Source organism: Choristoneura fumiferana, chromosome 9 (assembly GCF_025370935.1).
Source record: "Choristoneura fumiferana chromosome 9, NRCan_CFum_1, whole genome shotgun sequence".
Taxonomy (NCBI): domain Eukaryota; kingdom Metazoa; phylum Arthropoda; class Insecta; order Lepidoptera; family Tortricidae; genus Choristoneura; species Choristoneura fumiferana.
Genome location: NC_133480.1, coordinates 3,078,418 through 3,092,969, shown reverse-complemented (window position 1 = coordinate 3,092,969; position 14,552 = coordinate 3,078,418). Strand labels below are relative to the sequence as shown.

The window sequence follows — 14,552 nt, the reverse complement described above, 5'->3', positions numbered from 1 at the left end:
TTTAAAATTATACTAGCGGTCAAACAAATACAAAATTTTAATCCATTTGACAATGGAAGACATTAAAATCTAATACGCATTGTTAAAATTAATGTTATGTCATGAACAGGGATATTTGGAAATAGGTAATTGCGATTCGAATAGATTCTTTACTCCAAATAGTAAAACTACAGTGTTAAACACATAATTGTGTAAAATACCTTGTTGATTGTAGTAGATATGTTTGTTGAGTTTCTTGCCAAATTCTTCTCAACATAGAAACCAAACCAGTGGTAGATTTTTTGACATTAATAAGTGCTTTTTATAGCCTAAATTGAAGATATTTAGATTTTGACTTTGAAATAATGAGGAGCGGTTGGCACTTACAGTTGGGATACAGGATGACTGTTTGTATCCGTACCGGGTCCGCGTGGAGTGGGAACTACAGCCCAAGCCTTCTCTTTCTGAGTGGAGGCTAATATACGTACTGGGATGATGATTTTGTTTTTAGTGGCCCTCAGAGCCACATTGTATTCTGTGCCTCTTCCAATGTTTACACAATACAGTGTTAGGTTGTGAACTCTTCGCGGCTAACATAAAACAAACACGTTTAGTTAGCAAGTTTTTAGTTTGGCAATCTCTGATTGATGTTAACAACCAGTACCGTTATGGACTAACGAGGAATGAAACGTTTTACGATGACCTATTTTAAAAGAACTCAAACTATTGCGTTAAATGTTCCAATGAAGATCTTAAGAAGTATGTAAATAGGGGCACAAAATTTGGCCCACCCTTCATACAAGATTACCAATTCTGCATACATTTGATTGAAGGCCAGATTTTTTGCCACACAGTATACAGGGTGTAACATTCATATCGGTCAGTATGGGAAAGTCTGAAACTATAAGACATATGAAGATCTGTTCTTAGGAATTGTGTCTTCGATTTTAATGAGAACAAAACTGCATTCATACATTTACAAAAAAAAACTTACTCAGTTCGGAAATAGAACCTGGTCATTTTGAAAAATAAAAATGTTATTATGAAGTACGATATCTAGAATGAATAAAGTGCATTGTATTTCATATTATTTAAGCATGTTTTATTTTTCAAAACATCCGGGTTCGATTCCCGAGCTGAGTGCAAGTTTTTGAAAATGTATGGATACAGTTTTTCTTGTTATTAAAATCGATGACATGGCTCCTAAGAACGGATCTTCGTATGTATTATACTTTCAGACTTTCCCATACTGGCCTATATGAATGTTACATCCTGTATAAGCTACTTTTAAAATAAATGCACAGCAATGTACTAGGGTAACAGCACCAATCATGGACATGTTAAGTATAGTAATACCCAGTAACGGACAACAAGAATTCAATGCCTTATAGCTGACCATTCATGAAATTTACTAGTTGTAATCATCCGTTATCTGAACATTAGTAGGTATTATTTATTAGTTTAAAAGAAAGTAGGGTTCGTTTCTTAAAACTCGGTTTAATGTATTTTTCTGTGCGTCAAATGTGTGTAAATAAATGCTTCTCTCTCTCTCTCTTAAATGTACATTTCAACCACTTTAACTGTATTTACCTATTTCAGTTAGCTACCTCATGCATGGCCTCTGGATCTTAGAATGCATGAATGTTTTATATTTCTTCGGTCTTGTTTGTTGTCACGATTTGTTTGTTGTGTCCTTCAGTGGCATTGTTTACATTGTGGGTTTTGCAAGTTGGTAAATATACTGCATAGTAACATTAGTGAATCGCATCTCGACACCGACACCTTTCAGCGAGGTTTTCATATTACGAGATAAATTGTCAGGCAGTACTGGTTGCCTGCAAGTGTCGTGATGTCTTCAGTCCACCTAGTGGAAGGTCTGTAATAGCTTCGTCTTTCGCTGCGTGGTCGCCACTCGAAGACTTTTCTCCCCCAACGGTTATCTGTTCTTCAAGCGATGTGGCCCGCTAATTGACTTCAACTTGCATATTCTTCGAGCACGGTCTAGGGTAGGTAAACAATTTCATCGTTAGATAATCCGCTACATATTAGGGGCAGTTAGGGGCAATCCATAAAGTACGTCACACCAATTTTGACCATTTTTAGCCGCTCCCCTCCCTCCTTGTTACTCCTATTACTATAAAAGTTGCATTTTTTGTTCCTGTGTCACATCACCTGGCCCTTTCCTCCTCTAAATGTGTGACGTATTTATGGAGGACCCCTTAATTCGGAGTAAAAGTAAAGGGCTTATTTACTAACCACTTGGATTCACGATCATATTTACCACGGTGTAGTATGATGGTAGAAAGGGATGGCAAATGTAACGGCGACCGCCCGGGCGGTACAATATAGCCTCTGGTCCGTACAAACTACAAACCCACCTTAAATAGTAACTCTCTCTCTCTCTCTCTCTTGGGACGGTCTTTCATGTCTGACGATCGTCGTCAGCACCAGGGTTGCATCTGGTGCGGATAATTCCTCACGAGCGCGTCTCTTACGACCGTGTAGAATTTGGAGGACGACGACTCCTTCACTTGGTTGGTGAACGACCGCGTGATATTCTGCCCTCGGTGTTCCCTAAGTTTTATCAATCTTTAATCGCCTCTATTCACTTTATGATTAGAAACTCTATGATCCTCAAAATGTCTGCCAAATTTTTAGTGTCTTGCTTCATGGTTTAGACTGCGCCTTGTCTGTCAGTCAGTCAATCAGCCGGTCACGTTCACGTTATTCTTTCCTAAGATCGATTTAATTCGAGTACTTTACCGCTTGGCTCGTTTCCGTCAGATTGTTTACGTGTTATGGCACTTGTTTGTTGTGTTATTGCAGTGGGGCGATTGTTTACGGCACAATGCTTTACAACAGCTGAATTACGGTTATGGATCGAGATGCCCGTATTATTATAAGAAATGAAAAAAAAACCTACGTTATGATTAATTAAAATCAGTTCGCTCAGGGCTGAGAGTCGATTAAAGTAATTATAAATCTATTAACAATAAATTTAACTGTGTATAACAGAAAACAAGACGCTACAAATGACAGATTCGAAGCGTATTACAGAATCAAAATGTTAACATGGTCGCAGCGTCCACTCGCCACCCCGGCGATACGTTTGGCAAAATTTGCGTCCCTGGTACCCTCATCTAATAAAAAGATCTTCCGAAAATGTCGAAACTAGTTGGACCATTCCTGACTTATAACCGTTTAGTTTTTGTGATTTTATACAATTTTGCAAATATTTAGTTTGTGATATGTGTCACAAAAATGTGTGGGCAAAAGCCGTGGTGGCATAGTGGTTTGACCTATCGCCTCTCAAGCTGAGGGTCGTGGGTTCAAACCCCGGCTCGCACCTCTGAGTTTTTCGAAATTCATGTGAAATTTACCACGAGCTTTGCGGAAAAGGAAAACATCGTGAGGAAACCTGCACAAACCTGCGAAGCAATTCAATGGTGTGTGTGAAGTTCCCAATCCGCACTGGGCCCGCGTGGGAACTATGGCCCAAGCCCTCTTGTTCTGAGAGGAGGCCTGTGCCCAGCAGTGGGACGTATATAGGCTGGGATGATGATGATGATGATGTGTCACAAATCGTCAGTCCCTATTGTGACGTAAATTATGGTTAGTTCCTAAATCGATATTCTTTTTTCCGGCTAGTGCACTTTAAGTTACTAATCATTAGAAGACGTCATCGCAATATTCCAATAGGTGGCGCGTGAGTCAATGTTTGACTTTTGATCAGATTCCAGCTCCTCGCATTATTGAATCATAATGGTTTTATCTTTTACTGTATCAGAATGACGGAATGGCGCGAGCGGCGCCGTTGCGAAATGCGTTTGTGACGTCAGTACCAACGTAACAGTTTATTAACTGTCCTAATCGTCGACACCTGACTAGTACTTGACATTATCTGGGAGTTAATTGAAAAAGATATGACACATTTACAATATTGCGTAGACGTGTCGAATTAATAACTTCCTTTTTTATATCAGATTAAAAAAGAAACTATGTTATGCTGCTGAAATTTTAGGTAAATGTCCCAGTGCTCGTCACTGCCCCAGTAGTTGACATGTTTAATTTTATGTCATTAACAATAACAATTAAGTCACAGTATGATAAACTACTGGGAGTTAGCATGTCACACACTTAATTTAGGTGACGTTTGTCGTAACGTTTGTGTAGAGAAAGAAGAAAGAAAATATTTATTCGTGACAAACATGAGAACAATGGATAAAAAAAAGAGAAAAAAAATAAGTCATGCATGTCACGAAATGGTCCCAAATCAGCAAAAATTGCCGGTCTTGCGAACGGCGCTGGTCTTTCTTTGAGACCATCTGGTCATCATACATTAAAAAAAAACACAATAAAACAGTTAACCGATACAATTTTCAGTAAAAAAAAGATCTATATATAAAAAAGTAAAACGATAAAAATTACAATATTATTAATTGATGAGAGAGAGAGAGAGAGTGAGAGAGAGAGAGTTTTTATTTAGCAATTACAACATACAAAGCAATAAAGTAATTGCCAATACGCTTCAGTAGCCTAGGTAATCGGATCGTATGAGTGAGCTATTATTTCAGGCAGCGGAGATTCTTGCGAAATTAAACTATCATTTGTAATTAAAACTGGAATGTACTAATGCTGGTACGGCTCTTAAAAAGGCTTTTATTAATTAATAAAAAATATTATTTCGTATCAGCTTTGAAATTAAGAGTTGTTCATAACTTTTATATTATTTATTTGTCACTGTAAGTACTTTATTTCCGAAAAATTGTCTATGTTAGGCCTAACGAAGATATAGTATTGTCCATGCGTTTTACATTTATGCATTCAAGACAGCTAATGTTTTAAAAGTCCTCGAGTGGCGACCACGAACCGGAAGACGAAGCGTTGGCAGGCCTCCCACCAGGTGGACTGACGACATCGTGAGAGTAGCGGGAAACCGGTGGATGCAAGTGGCGAGTTGTCGTTCATTGTGGCGTTCTAAGGGGGAGGCCTTTGTCCAGCAGTGGACGTCTTCCGGCTGATGATGATGATGATGAATGTTTTAATAGTTCTGTGAAGCAATATTGCGATTAAGTTTAGCATTAATTAAATCGTTTTTTTTTATTGGAACAATGTGTTGCTTACAACAATTTGACACGAGAGAGAAGCATACCTATGACAGCTGTCACGTCAGCAAGTGCGACGTATAATAACGTAACCTAACCTAACCGACAAAAAGCAGGAAAACCCCGACTTTGTCACTTCAAAGTTTAATATCTCAAAAACGGCTGAACCGATTTTGATAAAACATATCTAAGAGCCATCGCTAGAAAACCTGCTTTCAAATAAAAAAAACTCATTCAAATCGATCCACCCGTTTAAGAGCTACGGTGCCACAGACAGACACACATAGCGGTCAAACTTATAACACCCCTCTTTTGCGTCGGGGGTTAAAAATACAAAGTAGTGATCATGCATGACAATTGCGTGAGCTTATTTATTTTTAAGAAAAAAGTCGCATTTTTGAAATAAAACACATGAAAGTTTGTTTATTAAGACCTTTATTAACTACCCTTTAAAGTTTATAGTTAGGTATAACACAAATACACGCTGTGTTAAAAAAAAACCTTTTTTTTTATTTATTTTTATTCGACTGGATTACGAGCAAGTGGGTCTCCTGATGGTAAGAGATCACCACCGCCCATAGACAACTGCACAAATTGCAGATGCGTTGCCAACCTTTAGAATACCTCAAGTGCCAGTTATTTCACCGGCTGTCTTACTCTCCACGCCGAGTGCAAGCACTGCTGCTGTGAGCATGGTAATGCATCCGGGCGGGATCCTTCAACCCATTTATTAGGCGTGCACTCAATGAAACTGAATCACAAACCAGGGTGGAACCTTTTCATAATCAATTTCGCTATGATTTCTGTGGCAGATGCATGGGATGTCAACATTAGATTAGTAGCACAAAAGTTCCACCCTTATACGAGATTCAGTTTCCTCGATTGTATCCACCTACTTGTCATATAAATTTTGAGCATTTTAGACGATAAGGTAGTTTTAAATTCAAAATGGCGTCTAATTTAAATAAATCCAACGTTCCTTAATTCACCCAGGCAAAGACCTTAATTGCTTCATTGACCATACTGCCCTTTTTGTCTCTCTCCCACTAACGTGATGCAACCAATGCGAGGGTGAGACAGATGATCAATAAACATGAATGGAGCTCATACATTGACTCCGAGGTTAAAAGGGTGAAGCAACTCGCTTGATAGTAGCCTGCAATAAATAAAATTTAAGAAACTCTGTTTGCTTCTTACTATGTATTTTAGTTACTTTAATCAATATAGTATGCTGATTGGACTATCAATTTAATAATATGTGTAGGAAAAAAATACAAAGAGAACCACAACGATCTCTGCGCACTGCTAATCCCGGTACCTACCAAACAGTTCATTGATATGAGCCTCTAATAACCCTCCTTCTTTGCAGTCGGGTAAAAAACTAACCAAGTTTGTGCTAGTCGTAGTCACACACTCGCACCGAGGGTTCCATAAAAATTCAGGGTTAGCAGAGCTCTCCTTCTATGTAAAATGTATGCGCTGTCGGTTGTTTTTTGTTGGTTGGGATCTGACATAATTTCAAGCTTTTATTTAGTTTCACCTGTCCTGTTGTCTGTCTGTGTGTCTATAATCAAATCTTGCAAGTTAAATTCGACCAACTTCCAGTAGTTGAATTGACTTGAAATATGGTATACTTATGTAAATAAATGTGACAATACAATAATCTGGTAGTGACATCCTGGTAGTCCGGCCAGGAACGTCTCCACAGGACGAAACTCTTCAACGGTTAATGGCATCGACTTGAAATTTGGTATGCAAATGTAGTTTGTGTGACAATACAAGTACAGTCAACAAAAATTACAGTCAGCAAAAAAAGCTTGTACTAAAAATAAAATTTTACTAAAAAAATAATAATTTAAGTTTGCTTTTATTAGCTGTAGCCAGCGATTTCGTCTGCAAATAATTCATTTATTGCACGCCCGCGGGAATTATACAATTTCCGGGATAGAAAAAACTATCCTGTGCTCTTCTCAGACTTTATCACGATCTGTTTAGTATTTTAAGCATAAAAGCATGACAAACATACCCACATTTTCATTTATAATAATAAGATTTGCTGTCGTAGCGACAACAGCTCATTAGCTCACGACATAAAATAACGATGACAACCACTGGGACAGTGACCATCACTAGTACGTCTATCTTATGAAAGAAATGTATTAATGAAGTTGTTACAAAACCGTTTAATTTTTTCCCAACATATTTAAACAAAGAAACCCGCAATACGTCATTTCCAAACGAAATCGACGGAAATACCCCATTAAGTGAAAACCCATTATTACTTCCAAAAGAAATTAGTCAATACCATATTAATGCGCGCACTTAACGACCCAACTTCAATAGAAATAAATACTATTTTCGAACAACAAACTGACTCCAACAAAACACTGCCGAAACAAATGAAACAAAAAGCTTAACGTTTCGATTTTAAAACGCCATAAAAATGCAATCAAACCTTTTTAAAATTGGACTTACAGATATACAGGTTTAAGTAGATACTCTAACGCACCGAAATAAGATATAAATCATTTGGTAACTGCGATTCTTGCAGTCAAGGAGTAACGTCAACGCCCGCGCAAGGTGAACGGGTTGCGAAACAGTTCATCAATGAACGAATGGATGAATGAATCATTTGTTGCGCAAGTAAATATTGACGAGTATTTGGGGTCACTGATTACCGGAAGAATCGAAAGTTAAAGGTGCTAAATACCTAAACATTAGGTCTTGGTCAGGTGCCTAGTGGTTGGCACCCTGACCAGTGGTCGACACTTTACCTGAAAGGTAGTAAAAAAACGTAATTCGACTTTTCAATGCTGTATATAGTCAAAATACCACCATCGGGACTTATCACGCTAACACACGCGACCGCGAGTAATATTTACCTCGACGTTTCGGCAACATTGCAGTGGCCGTGGTCCTTCGAACTACCCGCATTTGATCACTAATAGTACCGGCACTCGTATCACGAACTACCCGCACTTGGTAATTTTCGTGGAATCCTGTAATAAGTGTCGGCGTCGGGATGAATGTTCGGAGGGACGATCGGACGTGATAAATTATTTTGACTATGAGTGAAAATCACGAAAGTTTCAGCACCTTGCAGGTGGTAGGACCTTGTGCAAGGTCCGCCCGGATTGTTACCACCATCTTGCTCGCTAATCCTGCCGTGAAACAGCAGTGCTTGCACTGTTGTGTTTCGGCGTGGAGAGTAAGACAGCCGGTGAAATTACTGGCACTTGAGGTATCCCATCTTAGGCCTCTAGGTTGGCAACGCATCTGCAATCCCCCTGGTGTTGCAGGTGTCTATGGGCGGTGGTGATCTCTTATCATCAGGAGAGCCACTTGCTCGTTTGCCATCCAGTTGAATAAAACAAAAAGTTTAAAACGTTATATATTGTTAAATCTCAGATGGTGTTTATTGAGCTAAAAAATACCGTGCGGAGTACGAATACCGAACATTAAACTGAGAAATAACCATTAAACTACACCATAGTTATCTTTCGTAGTTATTACTTTTAACTTTGAGTCAAGACATTTACACTTACGCAATTGACATTTTATCCGTTAGTAGCAAACTTGCCTTCATCTTCACTTAGGCTCCACTGTCTGTCAAAGTCTTATCAAACGTATGTAAAAATTTAGTTCCATTTTTGCCCACCCGCACGATTATGTTTGTGAAATCAAATGGTAAAAAGTGAGAGAAAACATGCAATTACCAGCAGTTTTGTAAATGTCAAAGGTTGTTAAAGTTACTGTTGTATCTTTGTAAATGTTAACAGTCATTTGAAATGATGGTCCATCCAAACTGGATTAGGATTCGAGTTAAAATGTAGGTATAATGAATGTCTTGTCTTTCAACTGCTTTCTGCCTAGAATTGACAATGTTGGTCTTTTGGCGAGGCTCAGAGTTATGGAGAGAGCTTTGCTTGTAGTTTCTATGTGCGATAGAATCCGGAATATGGAAATTTTGGGAAAAACTAAAGTCGCCGACATAGCTCGAAGAATATGCAAGCTGATGTGGCAATGGGCAATGTTAATCCGGTGACAATACTCGTACAATAATCTGGTAGTGAAATTCTGTTGGTCCAGCCAGGATCGTCTTCGCAGGACGGAACTTATCAACGCTTAAATTGGCACCGACTTGAATCTTGGTAAGGATAGGTAGTTTGGATGACAATGCAAGTGCAGTCACTGAAATAAACTTGTATTAAAAATAAATTTTCAACAAAAACTCAATTCAGCATAAAGTATGTGAAGTTTCTCATTCCTACTGCCCGCAGTGCCCGCGCGGGAACTACAAACCAAGCTTTCTCATTCTGAGAGGTGCCAAGTATTGGGATGTGTAGATAGGTCAGAGTTTTTTTCTTAAATGAATATGCAAATCAATACCCAACACGAAGCTGGGCAAACGCATGTATCGCGAAATTCCGCGGCTCAGGTTTCAGCGGACAGAGGCCGCTGTTAGTGCATCCTGCGCGCTGGCGCCGGCGCATCTCCGTCTTATAAAAGAGTAAAGCATGATTTCCACCAAACGGATGTGACTGATTGTTGATTGACTGACAGACAAGACAAGACCACTGGCAACGTAAACCAAGGTTAGCCGATAGACTTTCTAGGTGGGCAAATTTAAAGTCTGAGGTGGCGCCGGCCACCGGTGGTGACGGCTTTTTAAGTTAGCCTGAGTACTAAAATTTTTGGTATACTTTAGGAAATATAAGTTGGTAACTTGTTATGTACTTAGTGAAGCTTTTAATCTGGTCACATAATGGTACAGATGGTCAATTCAGATTTCCTAGACTATGCACAAAGAATGCCTGGCCGATCATCGCATTTACGGGCAAAGTTAAAACGGGCCATTTTACTGCCCGCGACCTGGGCTTAGCCAGACTTGGTCTAATAAACCAATGTTGCTAGAGACTTGAGATAATGGTTCTCTATCTATAGATTACAGGAAAACTTATATGAAATGTGTGATTTAGATATGGGGGCCACTTTTAAACTCTCTCAACGCGTTTTCAACTCAAACCAGTTTCTTCAAATTCCTTAATATTTTTTTCTATTGTTCCAGTGGATCAGTCCAGAAGAAAGCGTGGTGTACACCCGCGAGGTCCGGCCGCCGCTGGTCATTCCTCGCATCACACAGTACCGGGCGCCGCGCCGCGACCAACGGTTCAATGCTGCCACCTATGAGGTGAGTAGATAAACTACAGCTTACGGAATGTCGCAACTAGATGGCGCGGCGATCGTTGTTTTGTTCATCGCGTGTGTTGCCAGGTAACTACTGTGGCGAGCGTCTCGATCGCGCAATAAACATAGGTAACATAATAATAGAAAACACGCTCGCTGCGCCACGGGTCGCGTAGTTTTACTATTTCCTATACTTCGTTTTATTTAGCATTATAAAGAAGGTAAGCGATCTTGACGTGTCTTTTTATTGAAAAACACTTTTGAAAATAAGTCACAGCAAATAGTAACAATTAGCAAGGACATAAAATCATTGACATGCTTTTGGTATCATAAAGTATTAGTTACTGTTTTTTTAATAACGTTTTTCAATAAAAAGACTCGTCAAGATTGTTTACCCTTTTTCTAATGCTAAAATAATGAAGTACAGTAGAGAAAACTGAATCACGTACTAAGGTTGCACATTTTCATAATCAATTTCGCTATGATGTCTTTGGAAAATGTATGGGAATGGAATGGGATGTCAACATAACATTGATAACATTCGGTTTCTTCAACTGTACGGTCGCGAACCGCCAGCCAGTGTTCGTGATTTGGCCGTGTAATTCTATTATGACAATATTTAGGTCCTTATGTATAATCTGGCTAAATCATGAATAGTGGCTGATGGCTCAACAATCACAGTTCGCAATGGTACTTACCTCCAGCAGCGTGTAGTGAAAAATTCCGTATAGCAACCCAGAGAGAGGAGCGATAGTAGTAGGGTTCTGTTTGTCACCCTTTAAGAATAGAACCATGAAAATTAATGAAAAGACGAACTAAAGGCATTTCTCATCTAAAGCACTATGTGTATACAAATTAAGGCTGGCCGCATAAGTGACAAGTCACGATTCGACAGGTATGCAGTAGCCACGTGAATCAATTATGGTCATACAATACATGTGTGCATGTCACACCACCACACCACTATGCGAAATAAATAGTCTAGCAAATCATTCCAATGGTATTTGTAGCGACATCTAGCGGATTTTGTAAGCATTATTTAAGTTATACCTAACAAATTTACCGTCGTACGTTATTCAGGGCGTGTGAGTCAGCTGCGTCGGCTGCCATACAAACTTGCAAATTTGCGCCGTCAATCATGCGTACGCGTACATATTGAGCGTTACAGTTAGGGTTGCCATGCGTCTGAATTTTAACCAAAATTTTAGGGGCCTACTAAATTAACAAAACCAGTTAGATTCAAATAATTCCATCTTAACGCCTGTAATGTGACGTACTTTATTAATTATTCTGATAAATTTATATTTTAAGTAGAAAAAGAAAGAAAAAAAAGAAAAAATATGACACTAGATTCGGCAAATAAAATTAAACATAGACAATAAAAAAACCTATTGAATAATTTAACAATAGCTCGGAGAGTTGCCAGAGTTTAAATGACAGTGCTCGTAGCTGACCGGCAAATGCCCGTAGAACCAGCAGCCTATGCCGCAGTACAGTTTGCTTAATTCGAGTTAACACTTGACAGATGGGCGTGCCTTCAGTCAATTTTCAACTTTGACGTCATACAAATAAAGCCATTTTTAGTATACCGCTACCCACGTTTACAGATTATGTGTAAACTATTTTATTTGTATGACGTCAAAGTTGAAAATTGACTGAAGGCACGCCTATCTGTCAAGTGTTAACTACAAGTAATAGTACTGTAAGGTAACTACTGGAGGAGTGAGCGACCGTAAACCGGAAAAGGTAGCGTGAGAAAGCCCCCAACAAGATGGTCTAACGAAGATTAAAGGTTTCTACGAGTACTACACTCAACTCGAGTTCCAAAACTCTTTCGAATGTTATTTTTAATGAGAATCAACTCTCTGGAAGAGTGGATAAAAGTACCTAGTGGATAGAAGTTTTGTGGAGACTTTTCCGGAAAAGTCCTAATGCATAGTAACCCTAGCAACACCTATTCCGACCGGCGCCCGCGCCGCGTCCAATCAGCCATGTATTGATTTAATCAAATAAATTAAAGATTTGACTCGCGTATTTGCTAAAGAAACCTTTATTGGCAGTGAAAACGCAACGCTTCGTTAAATAAAGCCAATAATCATTTACTTATATTCCGCGGTTTCGCCTCCGTGAGAGAGTAAAAGTATTCTAGCTCTCTATTCCGTGGAAACTTTGGAAAAATTCCTTCTTATTACTCAACGATCTTCAAGGATCTTCCAGATTCTACGTCTCTAGCTTCAGTCACTGTTCGGTGGTTTAATAAGGCCGTCCCTTGTTGTATGTAAATCAAAAGGCGTCGCCCTAGAGATTCTAAAAAAGTTTCCAAATGTAAAGCAACCAAACCAAAGTTCTAGGTACCAAAGTTCATGGGCTCTCGACTTTACCTACAATTCATACCTACTTTTCTCATTCTCCATATCAACTTGCTCCCCCCCCTGGGCCATCGGCTGGCGACGCCCTTAGTAAATCATTCAGTGTCGTTACTTTATAGAGGTAGGTATGCATTGTAGACGTAAAATAATATTATGTAGAACAATTTCTGAGTTACTTGAGTTACGCTACGCACAAAGTTAACATGAACGCCCTCTATCGATCACTTGGTTTTCCTTTTGCTCGTGATGTTACATTAGTCAACCAATGTAATAAAAACCATTCATTTCATTCTCCCATGTTTTTTGCTATTCACGTATAGATGGCGCCACTCGTCTTTATTTATAGCTATTAACAGTAGGTATCGATGTAAAACTTTTTAATGCTAATTAAGCATTATTGATTTTGTTTTCAAAAGGTGTTTTCAAAATTTGCAAAACATTCTAAACCTAGTGATTGAATTGACTTGAGATTTAGTAATGGATACATACATAATTACACTCTACAATAAGAACGGTCAGCAAAAGGGCATTCAAACTGATATTTTCGACCCCCGACGCAAAAAGAGGGGTGTTATAAGTTTCACCGCTGTGTGTGTCTGTGTGTCTGTCTGTCTGTGGCACCGTAGCTCTTAAACGGGTGGACCGATTTGAATGCTGTTATTTTATTTCAAAGTAGGTTTTTAGCGATGGTTCTTAGACATGTTTAATCAAAATCGGTTAAGCCGTTTTTGTGATATTGAACTTAAGCAACAAAGTCGGGGGTTTTCCAACTTTTTGTTGGTTAGGTTAGGTTAGGTTAGGTTATTAACAAAAACTTGCTTTGCTTTATCATAGTTAAGTAAGTACAATTAGAAATTATTTTGTAAAAGCTTTAGGTCCTGTATGATTTTAAGAGTACTTGAAAATGTTCATCGTCATCATCATCATCTCAGCCTATATACGTCCCACTGCTGGGCACAAGCCTCTTCTCAGAATGAGAGGGCTAGGGCTAGTTCCCAAGCAAGCCCAGTGCGGATTGAAAATGTTAAGTATATTTTTTTTTGTACAAATTAGATTTTTAACCACGTCTACCCTATTCTCTGAACTTTTTAATACATTAATTAATGAACGAGACATGCAGAATGTATAGGACAGTAAGATAACAATGTCGTTTCCTACGCACACCCGTTGATAAGGGCTAGTGGTGCGCGTACGCCGACATCGATGTCGATATGTCACTCGAGCTATTGATGTCGATAAAAAATGTATACAATACAATAAAGTGACTCTAAATTAAACATAAACACATAGTAAACAGTACAGAAAACAATCGGTTGTATCATCATCATTATCATTAGCCGCAATACGTCCACTGCTGGACAAAGGCCTCCCCCTTAGAACGCCACAATGAACGACAACTCGCCACTTGCATCCACCGGTTTCCCGCCACTCTCACGATGTCGTCAGTCCACCTGGTGGGAGGCCTGCCAACGCTTCGCCTTCCGGTTCGTGGTCGCCATTCGAGGACTTTTCTCCCCCAACGGTTATGTTCTTCGAGCGATGTGGCCCGCCCATTGCCACTTCAATTTGCATAATTTTCCAGCTATGTCAGTGACTTTAGTTCTTCGACGAATTTCCGTATTCCGGATTCTATCGCGCAATGAAACTCCAAGCATAGCTAATTAGCTAATTATAGCTAATTGTTTGTATACCCTCGTTGTAATTTTAATCGTGTAACTCGCAGAACTAAATAATAAGAGTAGCAAAAATGTCATCGTTTGTATTTCCTTCGAGAAATTTCGAACCCTTTAACAACTGAATATCTACTAAAAACAGAGTAATGAGGGCTATCGCGTATGAATTCGCCGCTAGAGGCGCTAGTGTAGCGTGAGGTCTCCGAAATGTCAAATCTCATAGTTTCTGGGTGAGCTAT

At 39.1% G+C, this 14,552-nt stretch overlaps 1 protein-coding gene across 1 annotated transcript in view; it reads left to right on the top strand.

The window, feature by feature from the left end:
- The window catches only part of LOC141431449 (uncharacterized), a 63,339-nt gene that overhangs the window by 18,722 nt on the left and 30,065 nt on the right, over nt 1-14,552 (top strand). Inside the window, exon 2 of the mRNA XM_074092633.1 lies at nt 10,153-10,275. Coding sequence (XP_073948734.1) covers nt 10,153-10,275 — 123 coding nt within the window. The remainder of the gene's footprint in view (nt 1-10,152; nt 10,276-14,552) is intronic.